At 39.7% G+C, this 14,255-nt stretch overlaps 1 protein-coding gene across 1 annotated transcript in view; it reads left to right on the plus strand.

Moving 5' to 3' along the window:
- The window catches only part of LOC150091167 (putative polypeptide N-acetylgalactosaminyltransferase 9), an 886,865-nt gene that overhangs the window by 796,855 nt on the left and 75,755 nt on the right, over positions 1 to 14,255 (plus strand). Inside the window, exon 8 of the mRNA XM_090374539.1 lies at positions 10,134 to 10,347. Within this exon, the coding sequence (XP_090230665.1) occupies positions 10,134 to 10,347 (214 nt within the window). The remainder of the gene's footprint in view (positions 1 to 10,133; positions 10,348 to 14,255) is intronic.

Below are 14,255 nucleotides of genomic sequence, written 5' to 3' on the forward strand. Positions count from 1 at the left end.
TGCATTAATAACTTATCATTTAAGGATTACACAATGCATTTAATGTCACGAGGTAATTTTTTTACTTTCGATTTTGATTCCTTCAAATTCTTTCCACCTCAACATGCTCTCAATTTTAGCTTCAGAATTTTTCAAATTAGCAGTAGCACTGATAGTTAGAATAATTAATTTATATTCTTTTACCATTGTCCGAGTGGTCAGGAGCGGGAGTGCAGTAGCGTACGCTCTTTGAGTAGACCGGGGTTCAAGCCCCTGACTGCTGAATACGGTCGATCTGCCAACCCGCACTGGACCAGCGTGGCAGATTATGGTCCATTTCCCTCAGCATGAATTGTTGAGGAGGCTTCCATCCTGCAGTGGGTTGATAATGGCTGCACTTTACCTTTTTACCTTTACCATTGTGATTCTGAAAAGCTTCTGAAAGGTAAGAGAGCTCCCCCAGGATGTCGATCATTACTGCTAAATTGTTAAGCAATTCCAAATTTAAAGGTCGATTTAATAATCCGGAATATTTAACTTCTGATTCAAAATGTTTGCACAAAGTGGGAATTCCTCCAACCCACAATTGCCGCCCGCAAGCTAAAAGTTGCTCATCGCGGCCCGAACACATGACTGATCTTTATAGTTTCCACATCAAGTTCTTTAGCATCATCCTTTAATTTGCGCTAGAAAGTTTTTTTTTAATTATTGCCTGTATGCCATTATATTTTAGAACATTTTCTACACAGTGAAAGGCTCGACAAAGTTTCAAAATCTGCCAACATTTTATCTTCGTAAAGTTTATATATCTTAGTTGCCTTAATTCCCCCCCCTACATTAGTACTATCACTAGTTTTTTTAATACAATGCAAAATGTCGGAATCACACGCATATTCAGTTACTGTGACCTGATCTTTATAGTTTCCACATCAAGTTCTTTAGCATCATCCTTTAATTTGCGCTAGAAATTTTTTTTTTAATTATTGCCTGTATGCCATTATATTTTAGAACATTTTCTACACAGTGAAAGGCTCGACAAAGTTTCAAAATCTGCCAACATTTTATCTTCGTAAAGTTTATATATCTTAGTTGCCTTAATTCCCCCCCCCCCTACATTAGTACTATCACTAGTTTTTTTAATACAATGCAAAATGTCGGAATCACACGCATATTCAGTTACTGTGACCATGTAAACATAGACAGGAGAAATTACTGGAAGGTGTGGATCACTCACTTCTCCGAAAACATATGCCCGTTTGTCCGAGTAAAGGAGAACCACAACGTAGGTTGACCAGGCTATTATGTGTCGGAATCTTCTTAATCCTCTGACTGACTATGGAAAGCATATTGACTAGCGCAACTTCTCAGTATGTGACTGCATAGGTTTTAAGGACACCACTAACATTGTGAAACGGTAATCCCTTTCACCATTAGGTAATTTGCACTTTCTAATTATCTAAATTGCCTAAAGGCCAGAGGTGAGAACAATGCATACAAAGTTGTCTCTCCTAATCCGTTCGTTACATGGAAATTTTCTTCGTTCAACAGAAACTATTTTAAATGTAATTACCAAGGGTGGAATAAAAAAAAATTCGCTAAACAGTGGTCCGACTAATTAAATCAAAAATGAAGCAATTTTAAAATGCTGGGAATGGGCTCCCCCTCGCCCCACCGTAGTTTCGGCTCTGGATATTCAATTCAGGATTTCATTTGTAAAATAAATGATCGTCTCAACAATGGGCTCGCAAATTTAAAAAATATATAACAATGGGCTCTCGCGAGCCCACTATAGCTCACCACTGCGCATATACCTATAATCAATATTGGTGTCATCCATCTACTTAGGACTTAAAATGACCAGACGTGCTGGATTTCAATCGTTTTCCCCGCATAGCAAACTGTCCCGGATTGGATATGTAGCCTCCATACATAATGCAAATCATGACATTTTGTTTGCAGGGAACCAGTGGTACAACGGAAAGAGTTTTTTTCAGCAGTAAATAAGCTGTGGACGTCAACAAAAACACAACTGGCCATAGAAATGTTGAAAGCAATAATTCTTGTGAAGAATTCTACGAAGAAAGCAAATAATGAAGAATTATTAATAAAAATTCAATCAGCGGAAAAATATATCTAATTTCTCTTGTTTTTATTGTTAAAAAAATATGTATTTTTATTATTAGTATTATTTCACAGATAAAAACCTAACTTTTTTTTTCATTAAACAAAAATGAAAGTCGATTAAAAACATGATCCCTCTAATAAAAGTTTTTTTCCTCCCCTCCCCTTCTAATTACAACTATTTTTCTCAGTTCAAGGCTTTCACGCAACCTTCTGTTCGTCACTTAGCGTAACACGGGGATACTATATACCGAATTTCAGCCTTTCTGTAAAAAAAAAAAAAAAATATATATATATATATTTTTAAGAAGTGTCATTTTTTTATGTTTAGTTCAAATAAGTATATGTATTTAATTAATATTTTTTATAAATAAAAAAATGTGTATATTGTTTCTAGGGGGTTGTAAACCCCCCCCCCCCCCCAGATGTCCCGAATTGGAATACAGTACTAAGGATCTGGTCACTTTAACTTAGGTAAGAAACTATTTGTTGTTTATACTCCAGCATAACCATCCGTTCAGTGGAGTTTACAATAAATCATCAATACAAACATTAATCATATTTAGCACAAATGGACTTGATCCCCTGTCCACCCAAAGAGCAGGTGCTATTGTACCCTCGCTCCTGACATAGGTGTCACATTGCCCTTTTTACATGCATGTGAGCAGTAGTAAGATATTGCTGAATATGGTGCTGTTTTCTTGTGAACTCCTCTGACCATTTGGTCATCCTGGAGTATAAACAGGAACTTTATTATTCATTTACTGCTCAGTGGATGTAAGTATAATTAATTTTTTCTCTCTCCTTTTGTGATCTGATGAGTTATGTGGAGTGGGAGCAATGTAGTACAATAGTGGGAAACCTAATTTCATCTTAAATGAGAAGACTTGTTAATCAGAAAGATAAAAGTGTCTTTCTTAAAAATTAATTGACAGTCAATATGTTGACTATTCAAAACACCAACAGGTTACAATACCAACCAATGCATTGTCATGAAAAATGAATATGTACCTGTTAAGTCTTGGTCACAAAATTTCTCACAGAAGTTTTTTTTCACTTTATTTAAAAAGACACATTATGATGGCTGAGAATAATGACCAGAACCTGGAGGTATCACCAACTGAATCTTTATTAAATAGTTATAATTATATTAAATTTGAATGCAGTTTTTATTTATTTTGCTAAGTAATGTGCATTATTTCTCTTCCAATGCATTAAGGATCTACAGATAAAAGAACAATCTATGTGGCACTAAACAAAGTATATTGATGCAGGGTTTACTGAAAGATGTAACTACTTTCAAGGACACAGGGAAGGGCTTTTCCTACAATAGCCTCCTCAGATAGTTTTAAATTCTACTCAGTGGGATCAGCTGATGTTACCAACAGCACATTCTAAATGGGAAGCTATTAGTATTAATAGTGACAAATGATGCAAGAAAGCAACCTTATACTAAAAGAAAAAAAAAAATACCCATTTTAACTATCCATCCCCTCCAATAGTTTATCTAGTTCTTCTTTGAATTTATTCAAACTATCCACTTCCAGAGCAACGGATGGAAGCCTCTTCCTCAATTTGAATTTATGCCTCCTCATGTGCATAGTCTGAGCAAGGATCCCATTAACATTGAGTTTGCTCAAGCCATTCAAAGCCTTAAACAACTCAATCATATAACCTCACAGGTGGCTAGTCTCCAGATGTTGCAATTTGCTAAACTGAAGCCTTTCTTGGTAATAGCACCCCATTGTTCTCCCCCCCACCAATCCTATTTCCGTTCTTCGTACATATACCAGCAGCTCTCTGTCCTTCCTAAAATGAAGCCACCGGACCTGTATGACTTACTCAAGTTGTGGCTTGACAATTGCCAATTGATAATGGGATATAGTGGCATAGTGTTTTGTGAAAGGCGCCACCTGTGGTTTCCCACATCTGCACCATGGTACTTTGTGAAGAAGTACAGAATCTCTGTAAAAGCCAGAAAAAGTGTAATGTCTTGTTTCTGTCAGAGTAGTGTTATGTTTTGTTGTTGTGTCTCTGGCTGCTTGGCCGCAGAGCCCCTAGTGGGACCCCACGTTGCCCGCCACCACCACTGGGAGGTGAGCCAGGCTGCCCATTATACTCTGGCTGGCCTTTGCCAGGGTTGCCTAAGCTTCCTGACAAAGGTCAAGTGAAAAAAAAAATAAATAAATAAATAAATAAAAATAAATAAATAAATAAAATAATAAAAAAAAAAATAATACAAAAATAAAAAAAATTATAATAATAAAAAATAATAATAAAAAATAAAAAATAAAAAGTGGGGGGGGGGGGAGAAAACAGAGCAGGAGTACGAGTTAGAAGGAACAGAAAGAGGGAAAGGAGGACGGACTGAAGTTAAGGAGCAGTCCGCTCTTTGTGAGGTGAAAATAGGGATCTGGGGGTGGGAGTTAAAGTAGCAGGGGACAGGTGCCCCTGCATGATCACCAGAGGCCAATGGACTCTGTATCCCGCACTCAGAAGTTCTCCAGAGTGCCACCAATCCCGCACCAGAACGGTGCCGGCTGATCCTACCCTATAAGGGGTTTGCAGCAGTATCCTGCACTCGATGAGTGCCAGCAGTCCCGCACCAGAATGGTACCAGCAGTGTTCCTACCCTTAAAGGATTTGTAAGTTGTCAAGGCAGTGTCCTCTAGCAGAGAAGGAGCTAACCCACGCCAGTCTGATTCAGGCCTTGGGCAGCATGATCCAATGTTGTTCTCATTTCAGCAATCTTGGCTAGCCTCAGTGCGAAGATTTCCTGCGCATACACAGTTAGTGCCCTGTATGTGTTTTCATCGAGCAGCAGCGAGGACTCTTGGTTTCGTGGATTCCTTTGAATTGCGGTAGCAAACTTGATTCTACTGTTGTCATAGGCAGGGCACTCATACATGAGATGCCCCCAGGACTCTTCTTCTCCACAATGGCACCGCGGGTCTCTTTCAATCCCCATAGCTGTGAGTTTCTGACGGAAGGGGCCGTGTCCAGTGATAATAAACGTCACGTGCAGACCAGGTGAGAACCAGGGAGGGGCTATTGGGTGAGTATGGTTTATAGTTGGGAGGAATCGCCTCGTGATGTCTCCTTTCTGCGTGGTTTCCCAGCTCTGTTGCCATATCGCTTGTAGGTGTTGGGTGATTCTCCTCTTCTCTATCTTGGGGTCATTTGCAAGAGATAATGGGATAATCATTTCCTTATTCCTGCCAATAAAATTGCTGTATATCATTGACAGAATAGGGTTTGGCGCATTATAGCCATAGTTGCTGATGCGCCAATAAAAACTCAATCAATCAATCAATCATTGACAGAATCCAATGAGCAGCTGTCCTGGCAATCTGTCTGCACTGCTCAGAGAACTTCTTATCAGACTACATAGTTATCTCAAGGTCCTTTTCATTTTTCACTGCCCTGAGTGTAATTCAAAACAATTATGGGATTACTGCTACCCATATGCAGTACCTGGCATTTGCCACTGTTAAACTTCAATTGCCATCTCTCAGCCCATCTGCCTAATTATTCTAGATCTTATTGCAGCAGCAGCATACCCTCATTAATGTCATTAACCACCCTGCCACCCTTTATATCATTTGCACTCTTTGACATTAAGGCTGATGTGCCCTTAGCAATATCGTTAATAAATACAGAAAACAACAATTGGCTCAGCACTGAACCCTGTGGGACTCCACTAATAACATTATTCCACATAGAGCAATGTTCATTGATAATCATTCTGTCTTCTCCCACTCAGACATCCCTTTATCAATAACAGTAACCTTCCCTTAATGCCACACTGCTACAATTATGTGCACAGAATCAAAAGCTTTTCTAAAATCCAAGTACTGTATATGATATCAAAAAATTATTTTTTGCCTCCAGTTCCTTTGTCACTTCATCATACTACCAAATAAAGTTGGTCAGATAAATCTCCCCTTAAGACACCCATGCTGTGATTGAAGTATAACTGCACTCCTGTTTAACTTCAACAATTTCTCTTAATCTTTCCTCTAAGTTATCACAAAATCATTTGGCTCCCTGTTAGGGTTTGATAAACTTCTGATATCCCTCCTCCCTAAAGAATTAAACATAAGAAAGGGATCTATCCAGTTATATTAAAGGAGGCAGCAAAGGAAGTAAGCAAACCCTTAGCCATAATTATGAGAGCTTCCTTGGACTCAGGGGAGGTACCCATGGACTGGAGATGTGTAAATGTGACCCTAATTCACAAAGGAGGATCAAAGAGCGACACAACATACTCGTTCCAACAGCTCTACGTCCTTCTTAAAATGTGGCCTCCAGACCTGTATATATACAGTACTCAAGGTGTGGCCTGATCATTGCCTTATATAAGGGGATAATCAACTCCTTATCCCTGCTAGAGAGGGATAAGGATGTGATTATCCCCTTGTATAAGGCAATGGTCAGGCCACACCTTGAGTACTGTATATACAGGTCTGGAGGCCCTATTTTAAGAAGGATGTAGAGCTGTTGGAACGAATACAGAGAAGAGTAACAAGATTAGTGAATGGAAGAAAGGGTTGCTCTTATGAAGACATCTTAAGTTTTGCAGATTACAGTGTCTGGAGACTAGGCACCTGCGAAGTGATCTGATTGAGGTGTATAAAGCCTTGAATGGTTTGAGCATGCGCGATGCTGATGGGATTCTTCCTCTTGCTCAGAATAATTGCCTGAGAGGGCATAAATTCAAATTGAGGAAAGACGGTTGTAGGATAGATGTGCGGAAGTTTGCCTTTAGCCAGGGGGGTGGTTGATTGTTGGAACAAACTTCCATCTGTCATTGTAGAAGTTGATAGCTTAAATAGATTCAAGGCAGAACTTGACAAATGGGTGAAATAAGAGGTTTTTTTTTTCTTTCTTGCATCATGTGCCTTTGCTAATGCTAAAAGAAAACAAGTAATTACAGACCTGTTAGTTTAACTTCTGTTCCAGGGAAATTAATGGAGGCACTGGTTAAAGAAGTACTGCAGGATCATCTAGACAAGACTTCAGTTATAGCTCGGACACAGCATGGTTTTGTTAACGGGAAGTCTTGTCTGACCAATTTGATTGGATACTATGATGTGGTCACAAAGGAACGATGCAGGGAATAACTTTGATATCATATATTTGGATCTTAGAAAGGCTTTTGATACTGTTGCATATGGAAGATTGCTGCACAAATTGGAGTAGTGTGGCATTGGAGGCAAAATGCTGCTATGGATAAAGGGATGGTTGATGGGAGAAGACAGAAAGTGTTAATCAATGGGCACAGCCCTTCGTGGACTAATGTTATTAGTGGTGTCCCTCAGGGTTCAGTGTTAGGTCCATTGTTGTTTTCTGTATTTATTAATGATATAGATGATGATATATCAGGCTTAATGTCCAAGTTTGCAGTTGATATGAAGGTTGGCAGTGTTGTTAATGACAATACACTGCTGCAACAAAATTCAAAATTTTGAAATTTCACTAAAATTTCAAACATTTTTTGACAAAAGGTTTTCACTAAAATTTGACCTATACTAGAGTCATATTTTTCCTCTAGTATAAAAAAAATCACAATTCAATGGCAAGTTTCTTTCAACTGTTTCAAATCACTTCTTAGAATAAAAAAAAAAAAAAAAAAAAATTCTCTCCTGAAGGCTGCAGCTACTGTAGGGTAACCATTTACTCAGGTTTTCTGTGATGGATGTGTACTGTTTTGGAACTTCCAAAAAAGTGAAAAAATTTAATCGAACAGTGTCAAGTTAATTTTCATACATCAATTTCTTCATTATAATTAAGCTTTTTCATCTTCATTTTTAAATTTCATCATGTTGGAGTCCATAATCGTGCTTTGACCCTGATGGGAATTGTTATTATTAGTTACCTCTTGATGAGAGATCCTAGCATTTTAATAACAACTGAATATATCAGAAATACACCTATGAGCCAAAACATTATGACCAGCGAATCATTATGCAAATCAAAGCAACTGCAGGTGAACTACAGCTCATGTGCCGGTCGGGACATGGTATGAAAACACCTGATACTAAGCTCTGTTAATCAGTGTTACTCTTGTTCTTCAGATGGGAAAGGCAGTGGACTTAAGCAAGTTTGACAAAGGCCAAATTATAATGGCCAGACAACTGGGTCAGAGCATATCTGAAATGGCACGGCTGGTGGGGTGCTCATGGTCAGTACCTACCGAAAGTGGTCCGCGGAGGGAAATCCCACGAACTGCTGGCGAGGTGAGCGAAGGCTCTCCTGGTATGTGACAACAGAAGGGTGACTGTGGTGCAACTTACCAGTAATTAGAGTGCTGGTTGACGGGAGTAATGTGCCACAACACACACAGTATATTGAACCCTGCTGAAAAGGGGCTGCGTAGCCACAGGCCACTCAGAGTTCTCATGCTAACCACAGTTCACTGGTGACAGCACCTACAATGAGCATGCGAGCATCGAAACTGGACCTTGAGTGATTGGAAGACGGTTGTCTGGTCCGATGAATCATATTTCCTGTTGCACCACCTTTTACCTGGGGAAGTGACGGCACCTGGATGCACCATGGGACGAAAACAAGCCGGTAGCGGCAGTGTCATGCTTTGGTTGATGTTCTGCTGGGATATCCTGGGTCCAGTCATCTGTGTGCCGGGCACTCTGACATCTATCACCTATCTAAACATCGTTGCTGACCAGGTACATCCTTTCATGGCAACAGTCTTCTCCTCTGGTGGTGCTGTCTTTCAGCAGGATAATGCGACATGCCACGCCGCCCAGATTGTTCGAGACTGGTTTGCAGAACATGAGGAAGACTTCCAGGTATTGCCTGGAAGTCGGGCCTCCAAATTCCCCAGACATCAATCCCATCGAGCATCTGTGGTTTGCATTGGAACAGCAACTCCGATCTGCGGCATCTCAACCACGGACCTTACAGGAGTTAAAGGATCTGCTGGTTACGTGTTGGTACCAGATAGCACAAAACACATTTAGAAATCTTGTAGCATCCATGCCTCAGTGGATACGAGATAACATCATATTAGGTAGGTGGTCATAATGTTTTGGTTCATTGGTGTATGCCTTAGTTCAAATTTCTTATTACTTTGTTTCTATAGAATGTAGAAAAATAAATAATACAAGAAAGCAAACTTATTTTGCATCTACCTCCACCAAAAATCCTCTTCAGTTATTCCCATCATCAAAAAGTGGCTATCCATTTACACCTTTAATTTTGCCAAACTCTGTGTATTATTATTTTATGCCTCAAACGTTCATTAAGTACTAAAAATAACTGTGTGGAAAGAGCAAGGAAACTAATTATGCTGGAAGAGAAGATAAAATTACTTGATAGACTTCATTATTTTTATTTTGCATAATTGAAAATTAAGTGTACTGTCATTTCTTTATATTTTATTGGCATGTTTATTGTATTTCTCCAACCCGTATTTTTATGAGGTCTTAGTTTTGTCACAGTATTTTCAGTACTGTTTCCATTGTGTTTGGCAAGGCATTCCTGTGTACAGTGTTTATTTATTACGGTCTGTGAATTGGCATGGTCAAGAACCTATGGGGAACCCCTGGGGCTCACATCTAGTGAGTATGGGCTTAGTACACCCAAGATCCTGAGCTGGATATCATCTTTCTTGGTGATTCCCTTCTACTTCTCTCTATCTCTTGGGGTAATTCAGAATTTTTTTTTTTTTTTTTGCCTAATGTAGCATAAGCTTCAGGCTTCCTTGCACCATAAGGCTAATAATAATAAAAGCAAGGTTAGATTTGGTGAACAACTGATCATTTGACCTTTGATGGAAGAGGTATGGTCTCAAAATTTTTTCACCAATGATTACAGCCTGAATGTTAATGTTGCAAGTGACATGGTTTAAGTGTTCGTGTTTTAGTTGCACAAATGTAATTTTCTATTTTAGTTGTGTTTTTATAGAAAAATGAGTATTCAGAATTCACCAGAAAACTATGCCTTGGGGATGTCACTGCTTAGCATTATTTATGAACTATTAATGGAATTTTGTCTATCTGTTTGCATAGGTTGGTTGGAGCCCTTACTGGATAGGATAGCCAGAAATTCCTCTACTGTTGTATGCCCTGTTATAGATGTAATAGATGATGACACCTTTGAGTATCACTTCAGGGATTCTGGCGGAGTGAATGTTGGTGGATTTGACTGGAACCTTCAGTTCAATTGGCATGCTGTACCTGATAGAGAAAAGAAAAGGCGACGGCACACTTGGGATCCAGTTTGGTAAGCCTTTTCAGAATTTTCTCTCACATATGACATTACATATATCAATCCACCTAAAAGTTATTGTGAAATTGAGTATATCCAGTGGTGGCTTACTGGATATCTTCAATGTCTGAACAGACTTGATATTGCGCACAAAACCCATACATCTATAGGATTCGTCTACATCAACTACACCATAAATCTCCCTCCCCTCCCATATTATTTGCATATAAAATAAATATTTATTATATTTAGACCAAGAGCTTCCCCAGTCCAAAGTGGACTGGGGAAGCTCTTGGTGTAAATAATTTTTTTTATTTTGAATTAAATGATTAATTAATAACATGAAAGAATTAACTATAGCCATTTGTATTTCTGAAAATTTGGATGAGACCAGAGGTAACGATGAGTACAAATCCCTCCCCCCTCCCCACCGAGTACTTTCAGTTCTGTTATGTGAAAGATTTTTTTATTAAATTAAAAAGTGATACAGTTCTTATATTTATTAACACTGCTGGAGCCGAAAATTTTCGTAAGTTTGAGGGTTTGAATTTTGTGTTGACCTACAGTTGTCATGAGAGAAATCTTTGTTAGTATTCTAAAGCACTGATTATACATGGTAACTGAGAAAATGTAAAACACATTTAAACCAAATTATATTTTTTCACAATTGTCATAGGCATGGGCGTCCACAGAAAATCTTCCAGAGGGGGGGGGGGGAGGGACAAAGCTTGGAGACAAATAATTACATCAATAAAATTTCTTTTTAATTAAAGAAGTAGATTATACAAGGTGTCTCAAAAATATTGTTACAAACGTTTAGGGGAGGTAGGTAACATCTAAAGGAATGTGAATCGCATAGGAACCCATAACCGGAAACGTCACGGGAAAGTAGTAGCAGAGGCACAGGAAGCAGAAATGACACAAGACAGTAATTAGTGGCAAACATTTATTTGACATAATATTAACAATGGAGTACGAGATGGATGCATTTCATGATTTTACAACAGATGCTCGAAGGTTCCACCGTGAGACGCGATGCATGCATTGGCGGACACACCTGAAGTTTCTTTGACAGTAACAGTAACAGCGCAGACGAGGCTCGCCATGGGATCCATTTCCAACTCCACAGGCGATTCATACACAATAGATTTGAGGGCTCCCCCACAGAAAGAAATCAAGGCTCAATAAATCAGGTGAGCGTGGGGGCAAGGCAACGGGTCCACTGCGGTCAATCCATCGACGCCCAAAACGCCTGTTCAAATGGTCAGGAACACACCTTCCATAATGGGCAGGCACCCCGTCATGTTGAAACCAAATGTTATGTCTCACATTTGCTGGAACATCGTCAAGTAACCCTGGTAGAACTTGTTCAAGAAAGATCTGATATTTAGCAGAGTTCATGCGGGATGGTAACAGGCATGGGCCGACTAAGCAGTCACTGACCATACCTGCCCACACGTTTATTGCGAAGCGATGTTGTGCCTCATGGGGGCGCAAACCTTGTGGGTTGTCATGAGCCCACACATGAGCACTGTGCTGATTGAAAAAGCCTCATCCATGACCAAAACGTAGGCTGGAAAATTCAAGTCTTGAACACTTTCTTGGAGAAACCACTGCACAAAAGCCACATGTGCAGGATGATCATGGGGGAGCGGTAACTGAACCCTTTGGAGATGAAAGGGCCATAAGGAATTGTCGTGTCAGACACGCTGTACACTGCAACGAGATACTCCTAAGGTAGAGGCAACGGCACGTGTGCTGGTAGTAGGATTATTCTGGACGGCATTCAACACACTTTCTTTCATGGTGGGAGTTCGTGCCGAACATGGTCTGCCAGCACTACTCCTGTTATCTCTAAATGACCCATAATCGCACAAATTTTGATGCACATGCACAAACAAAGGGTGGTTCTGTACATGTCTGTCTGGGAAGCGTTCTCCATAAATTCGTTGAGCGGCTTGTCCATTGCCCTCTGCTAATCCATACAATAGGTGATCTGCCAGCTCACAGTTCGTATATCGATGCATGCTCTTCGTGCAGCGACTACTGCTTGAATGAGTAAACCAGAAATTTTTCCTCTTGCTAACTGATGAACAGCACCTGTACTGACTTACGGTGACGTTTCCGGTTATGGGTTCCTATGCGAATCACATTCGTTTAGATGTTACCTACCTCCCCTAAACGTTTGTACCAATATTTTTGAGACACCCTGTATAATAATTTCAATAATCACATATCGTATAAAAATTGAATTCTCTGTCTATCGCTTGCAAACATATTGATGACATTTTCAATAAATTTCTTCTTTACTGCTTCCTCCTCTAGTTTCTTCCTGTGCACACTAATCATATATAAACCTGATAAGCATGTTTCTGAGATAGTGGACACCTTGACCATGTTTTCCCACGTCTCATGGTGCTGAAACTTCTTTCAATGGTGCAGGTCGTAACAGGTAATGTCATACCAATAGTTATTGCCGAATTAATAGAAGGGAAATAGTCGCAATGTTCCAAAACTTCTGTTAAAGTTTGGGGAATGTCAGTCGATGAACCAAAAACAGGAACACGTGTTCTATTGCTGCAATAGATGAAACACATGTTCTCTGGTTACCCTGCTGAGGGCCAAAACCAGCCAACCAGTAATAAAATTTTAAGGCAGAAAAAGCGTCCCATGGTCAAGGGTGTAAGGTTACATATCTCAATCACTTTTACGGTTATAATTTGTGGAATTTTTTACTCTATCCCAGGGAGGGGCAAGTGCCCCATTTGCCCCCCTCTGCAGACGCCCATGGTCATAGGTATGTATTTCATGTAAAAAAAAATAAGACTGTATCATGTAAATAAATAAATGTAATCACAATCCAAAACATAAAAAAATGAAACATTTTTCTTAAAACCATTTTATTAGAAAGTCTTTAAATTTTATGTTTTTTGGCAGTTTTATACATACAGGCTGGCCTCGCTTAATGCGATTAATTCATCCCGTGAGTGCATCGTGCGAAATGGAAACGCGTTAATCGAATATAATAATCAATAGGAAAAATTATAATTAGCATTAGTAGAGGCATATGATGCAAGAAAGCAAGCTTATTCAGCATCAGCCAAAAAAAAAAAAAAAAGCACAACCACTACTCCCATTTCACCCCTCCGTTCGTTCGAAATACCTGTAAGAGGAAGAATCCCATCAGCATTGAGCATGCTCAAGCCATTCAAAGCCTTATACACCTCTATCAGATCACCTCGCCGATGCCTAGTCTCCAGACTCTGTAATTTGCAAAACTTAAGCCTTTCTTCATAAGAGCAACCCTTTGTTCCATTCACTAATCTTGTTGCCCTTCTCTGTACTCGTTCCAGCAGCTCTACATCCTTCTTGAAACGAGGTCTCCAGACCTGTATACAGTACTCAAGGTGTGGCCTGACCAATGCCTTATACAAGGGAATAATCACATCCCTATCCCTGCTAGAAAAATTCCTGTATATCATTGACAAGACACCATGAGCTACTCTTGCAGCTCGTCTGCACTGCTCAGAGAACTTCATATCTGCCTGCACAATTACCCCCAGGTCCTTTTCATTCTCTACCACTGTCGGCGTAGTACCTCAGAGTTGATACGTTGATCTGGGGTTATCTCTACCACTGTCAGCGTAGTACCACAGAGTTGATACGTTGATCTGGGGTTTCCCATATGTAGTACTTTACATTTGTCAATGTTAAACTTCATTTGCCACCTCTCAGCCCATCTGCTCAACCTTTCCAGATCCTGTTGCAGCAGCATAGCATCAGTAGTGTCCTTAACAACCCCGCCAACCTTTGTATCGTCTGCATTAAGCTCGATATACCATCATCTGTATCATTTATAAATACAGAAAACAACAATGGACCCAACACTGAACCCTGAGGAACTCCACTAATAACATTAGTCC

Source organism: Mastigoproctus giganteus, chromosome 1 (genome assembly GCF_048544385.1).
Source record: "Mastigoproctus giganteus isolate SK-2022 chromosome 1, ASM4854438v1, whole genome shotgun sequence".
NCBI lineage: Eukaryota > Metazoa > Arthropoda > Arachnida > Uropygi > Thelyphonidae > Mastigoproctus > Mastigoproctus giganteus.